Genomic DNA, 5,223 nt, shown 5'->3' with positions numbered 1-5,223 from the left:
TATGTAGATTCTCATAGTAGCGATGAGTTTTCTCGGAGGCACCTTAATACGATTGATATATGCATGCGTCTTTTGGTACACTTTTAGATATATCCACTTTTGCCTGTATGTGCTGATGTTTCGCGATCTGCTCGGAGTGTGCCACAGATTCATGTTTACGTGTTCACTAGCGCCTTTGCTCTCATTGTGACCAATGGTAGACTGAGAAAAACAGATGGCAGTGAGTGTGTGCTCCAATTGCCTTAGTGTTTCGCGAGAAGCGTTGCCGTCTAGTGCTATTTTAGAACGGAATATAAAAACTAGTCGTTTGTGAAAATAAATTAAGAATAACAATAAATTTGTAAATAGTTTTAAAATGGCCACACTGGAACAATCGCGAAATCCCTTTTTCAATGACGATCATCCAGAGCAAAGCGGGTTCGGTTCGTCCACGGACACTGATGATACAGAAAATGAGATACCGTACCATGCACGTGAGCACGCTCGACCCTTTACATACGGCAAACTACCGAAAGGTTTCAAAAAAAGTGATTTGAATCATGTGCCCCTCGACGATGTACCAGATACACCTCCAAGACCCACAACAACAACAACGCCACCCAGACCACCACCACCTCCAGTGTTGCCGCCCAGTCCTTCAACCCTGAGGAAAAATAATCGGCCAAGTGTTTCACCTTCGAGGCCAGTTTTGAGAAAAACCCCGTCGAGGCAAGAGTTTGAGGAAATGTTAAGGGAACGGCAAGAGCAATCACTGAAGGAACAGAACATTGCCTTGAAAGAGGCCCAAAATGCATCCATACAAAAAGACCTAGATGCTCTTCAAGAGAAACTAAATAAGCGAGCCTTGCTCATGATGTCCGAGGTGCAAACACCACAAAGGGAACACAGTGAAAACACCTGCAGGGAAGTGGTAAAATTGGTCGAAACTATCGACTTGCCCGACGAAAAGGCCATTGATTTTCAACAACACAACTGCCCTTCAACTGCTATCATGGAAGCCCCAAGTAAATTTGAACCAGCCCTGGTAATCGCAGAAGTCAAGAGGCCCGAAACACCATCGTTTCCGGTTGCTATGAAATCCCTATTGGAAGAACGTTGTGTAAGTCCATACCAGATGGCAACACCGTCATCGCCGAAACTTCCACGCAACAATTCTCTTATATCTAAACGCAAAGAGAGGAAACTATCCCCTTTAAAAATACCAGCTTTGCCCTCGATCATCACGCCTAAACCAAAAGGAAATGTATCTCCAGAAATACCCCACGATGTTGCTCCTCATCTGGTTAAGTTCGCCAGAGACTCTTCTGAATTTTGGTACAAGCCACACATGACCCGGGAAGAGGCCGTGACAATTTTGAGGAATGCCCCTCCAGGCACTTTCATAGTGCGAAATTCCACCACCTACAAGGGTGCATTTGGTCTAGTGCTACGTGTTGCCAAGCCACCCCAGGGTCTTCCAATGACAGAACATAACGCCAACAACAGCAATGATGTTCTTGTTCGACATTTCCTGTTAGAGCCCACCCACAGGGGTGTCCGTCTTAAGGGATGCGTTAACGAGCCAACATTTACATCTCTTTCGGCTCTAGTCTACCAACACTCCATTAACCAGATGGCACTGCCATGCAAACTGAATATTCCCAACAGGGATTTGATGCTTTCTGAGGAAGATGGTGAACTGTTACAGAGGCAGAAACAACTTTTGGAGCAAGGTGCCGCTTGTAATGTTCTTTACTTGTTCAGCATGAACATGGAGTCTTTGACTGGTGATGAAGCCATACGCCGAGCTGTCCATGAAATGTATGCCCAGCCAGAATTGGAGGTCCCAGTAGAAGTACATTTCAAAGTTTCGCAAAATGGAATCACCCTGACGGATAATAAACGACGCACATTCTTCAGACGACACTATACGCCCCATAATATCTCCCACATTGGCATGGATCCGGATAATCGTTTTTTCAGCGTAATGGCCAACGATGAGGGGCTAAGGAGAGCCGTGAATAAGACGATATTTGCTTTTGTGGCACGTCCAGCTTGTGGTAATCGAGACAATCAGTGCCACATATTCTGTGACTTGGCAGCAACGCAACCTGCATCGGCGATCGTGTCATTCGCCCAGAAAATTTTGCATTTAAATAAAAATGCCGAACTACTTTAAAACATAATACTCTGTAGACATAAACACACGTATATAAGAGTGGGCCGCAAATGATCCATAGGTGCGGAGCATTTTTGAGCAACAATGTTCGTCTTCTTTTTGATAAGTATTTTGTTTTGTCCGACTTTTAAATTATGACTTGTTTCGTTTATTACTGGATACAGCATATGTATGAGTTGTCGGGAATTGTTCCAGTCAAAATCTAGTCAGTATTACTAAGTTCAATATTACTCGATCAGGTCATTGTGAATAACTTGGATAATAAAATGAAACTACAAATATTATATTATTATACCTCATTCACATTACACTTCCAAATTCCACTTTAACTAGATTTCAACTGTCATTACAGATTACACTTGATTTAAACATCTGATGTCATTTACGTTATTGTTCTGGAAAAATAAATCATATTAATAGGTCAGTTGTTTGTTTAGTACTGGATAAAACATTTAAATAAGGTATGCATATGAGTTATCCAGAACCTCGATGCGCAGAATATCCCATCTCGACCGTATTGCCAGATTGAATTTTGATACAGTGTTGTTTCCGTGATTCACGTAAATTCCTATTGTGATTATTTTGCTCAGAAAAATTAAATTAAAGGTAATAAAGTACCATCTCAAAAGCAGGGCTGTGGAGTCGTAGTCTTGGAGTCGGAGTCTGAAAATTTTGCTGGAGTCGACAAATTAGATTCGATTGGGGTTTTTAATCGAACAACGAGCCATTCAAAGTGTATTTATATGGGTGAAATTTCACGGTGATATAAAGAGTAGGTTTTACTAGAATATGGGCTGAATTGATCAATTGTATAGCCCATTTTAACATATTAAACTATCAATTTTTAAACCTATATATACTCTTTATAAAGGTACAATTTTAAGGCAATATTGCAGTAGAGCCTAACGTTCTAAATTTTTGGCAGGCATGTTGAGTTCGAAGATGGGTCATACCGAACAATTTTGTGATATAGCACCTATATTTTGAGTTATTTGAGATCCATTAATAAATGCGGAAATTTCCCGTCGGCCCAGATTTTGTATATGGAGATAATTATTTGAGAAATCTCCATGTATACCCGATGTCCTTGGAAGCTGTAATTTTAAATTAAACCTCTGCCATCTGAGGCGGACTTTTGGAAGAAAGTTTGTTTCATCAATGTCACTCGAAATTATTTACATTAAATTAATGGCCTATAATGTCCATAACTGATAGACCATTTATAAATCGATGTTTCACCATTTTACTTCTATAGAAACAATATTCGTAACTGTCCAGCTATTCCTGTCATCTGTTGTATGGTAGTGGTTATTTAAAATTCCGCGCGTCCTAATTTATGGCAGTTTATGTTTGTTTTATATATCCGACACATTACATCTAAACTTTCTATCTGATTAGCCCGACATCTTGATTTTTGTGTATTTTTCTTTTTTATATAGATTTATTTTTTATAAAATGCCTATATAGACCAATACCAGGATTTTACTTCTTAAACATCTGGAAGCCTAATTATTTTTTGAAATTTTGTGTTTTTATAAATTCATATTCTGGAGATTGTTGTTATCTATGTAGTCTTGTGTAGTATTTTAATTTATTGGCCTGAAATTAAAATGTAGAGTTCTTTACATTCCTAAAACGCTGAGATTTGTCGTCGAGTCGTATCAAAAATTAAAATTAGATATCTTTTGGACATATAAACACATATGGTAAAATAGAATACTTATATCGGTCTATTTTTGGAACGCTACACCGGAATACTGTTAAAATGAGATTTAGGTACACCACCTGGAGTCGACTCCGGAGTCGAGGCTAATAAGAAATGTTGGAGTCGGAGTCGGGGCCGGAGTCGAGCAAAATTGAATCGAATCCACAGCCCTACTCAAAAGCAAATATTTAAAAATCTTTGAATATGTTATCCATTAAAAATAGAAAATGTCATAGACTTTCTGTGAACTGATTTGAATAGCTCATATCAGTGTTGAACATGCTCATTAATGTTTTGGGAAAATGAGTTTTATGTTTTCTTGTTGCCTTTCATGGTTCAGTAAATCGGTACTAAAAGAGAACAGCCCTTTCAATGCTGTAATCTTCTATTCATGGCCTGTTCGAAACCGAAACGTTTTTCTATGGTGAGAAAAAATTTCTCATAAAACCACTTTTTATTTGTTTTGAGATAATCAAAATATGCCAACCCATGTGATGTCGTAAATATAAAATTTTTACCAATATTAGTAAAAAGTTGCGGTTTCGAACAGGCCTTCAGAAAGCTCTTCAAATTGCCAGTTTGTATACTGATTAAGTTACATTTCCTTGATTTACTAATCTGCTAGTTTATTGCAACTTGTACACGTAGAAAGTGATAATGTGAACATTTTTGATTTATTTCACTATTTTATATATTACGGTCACTCGATTTCTGTGATTGTTTTGAAACAGCTGATATCAACGTGGAATATGCGTATTGGACATAACACATTTCTTGGTCTATGCTATTAATAAATACATTTTGTGTTATCTTATAACGGCACGCTTTTTTTATCCAGTAGTAAAAGAAAACAAGCCTATTAAAACATACACTTCCAAATGTCATAATTAATTGAATCGCATTTACAAGACAATAAATTTATACAAATTGCAAAAATATTATTAATTACTTAGTCAATAAATTGGAACTATCACAACACTGTCAGAAAAACATGTTTTTCATATGTTCCGATATAAACAAAATGTGTTACGGGCAGAATTTTGTAAACACAATATATTTAAGTGCAAAAATGTAATGTTCCTAAACTAACTTGTTTGGGACACATATGTTAATATATTACAATATATTATGTTTGGGACATTTTTTTGTTACAAAATTGTTATTTTTGCAATAAAAGAAATAATATTTTATGGAAAAGCTCAGTCCATTTCGTTTATATCAAGCACTGCTCTTTTTTTCTGCTCCACGTGGCCAACAAATTTATGTTTCTGTTAAATAATGTTTTGCTTGCATCGGATCGTGGGCCGCAACTATGCTATATAAATATAACTTATAACGATAATTGTCTATTGATGACAAT

At 37.3% G+C, this 5,223-nt stretch overlaps 1 protein-coding gene across 1 annotated transcript; it reads left to right on the top strand.

Moving 5' to 3' along the window:
* Positions 1-268: 268 nt before the first annotated feature.
* Positions 269-4,801, top strand: LOC142221305 (tensin-2-like). Its single transcript, XM_075290982.1, has one exon. The coding sequence runs from the start codon at positions 356-358 to the stop codon at positions 2,156-2,158; it is 1,803 nt and encodes a 600-aa protein (XP_075147097.1). The 5' UTR covers positions 269-355; the 3' UTR covers positions 2,159-4,801.
* The last annotated feature ends 422 nt before the right edge of the window (positions 4,802-5,223 follow it).

The sequence above is a fragment of the Haematobia irritans genome, chromosome 1 (assembly GCF_050003625.1).
Source record: "Haematobia irritans isolate KBUSLIRL chromosome 1, ASM5000362v1, whole genome shotgun sequence".
Lineage (NCBI taxonomy): Eukaryota > Metazoa > Arthropoda > Insecta > Diptera > Muscidae > Haematobia > Haematobia irritans.
The sequence above is the reverse complement of the archived record's forward strand: the minus strand, read 5'-3'. Positions and strand labels throughout refer to the sequence as shown.

What these genes read in the sequence shown, in the direction of transcription:
- LOC142221305 (XM_075290982.1), top strand. Translation starts at nt 356, where the DNA reads ATGGCCACACTGGAACAATCGCGAAATCCCTTTTTCAATGACGATCAT.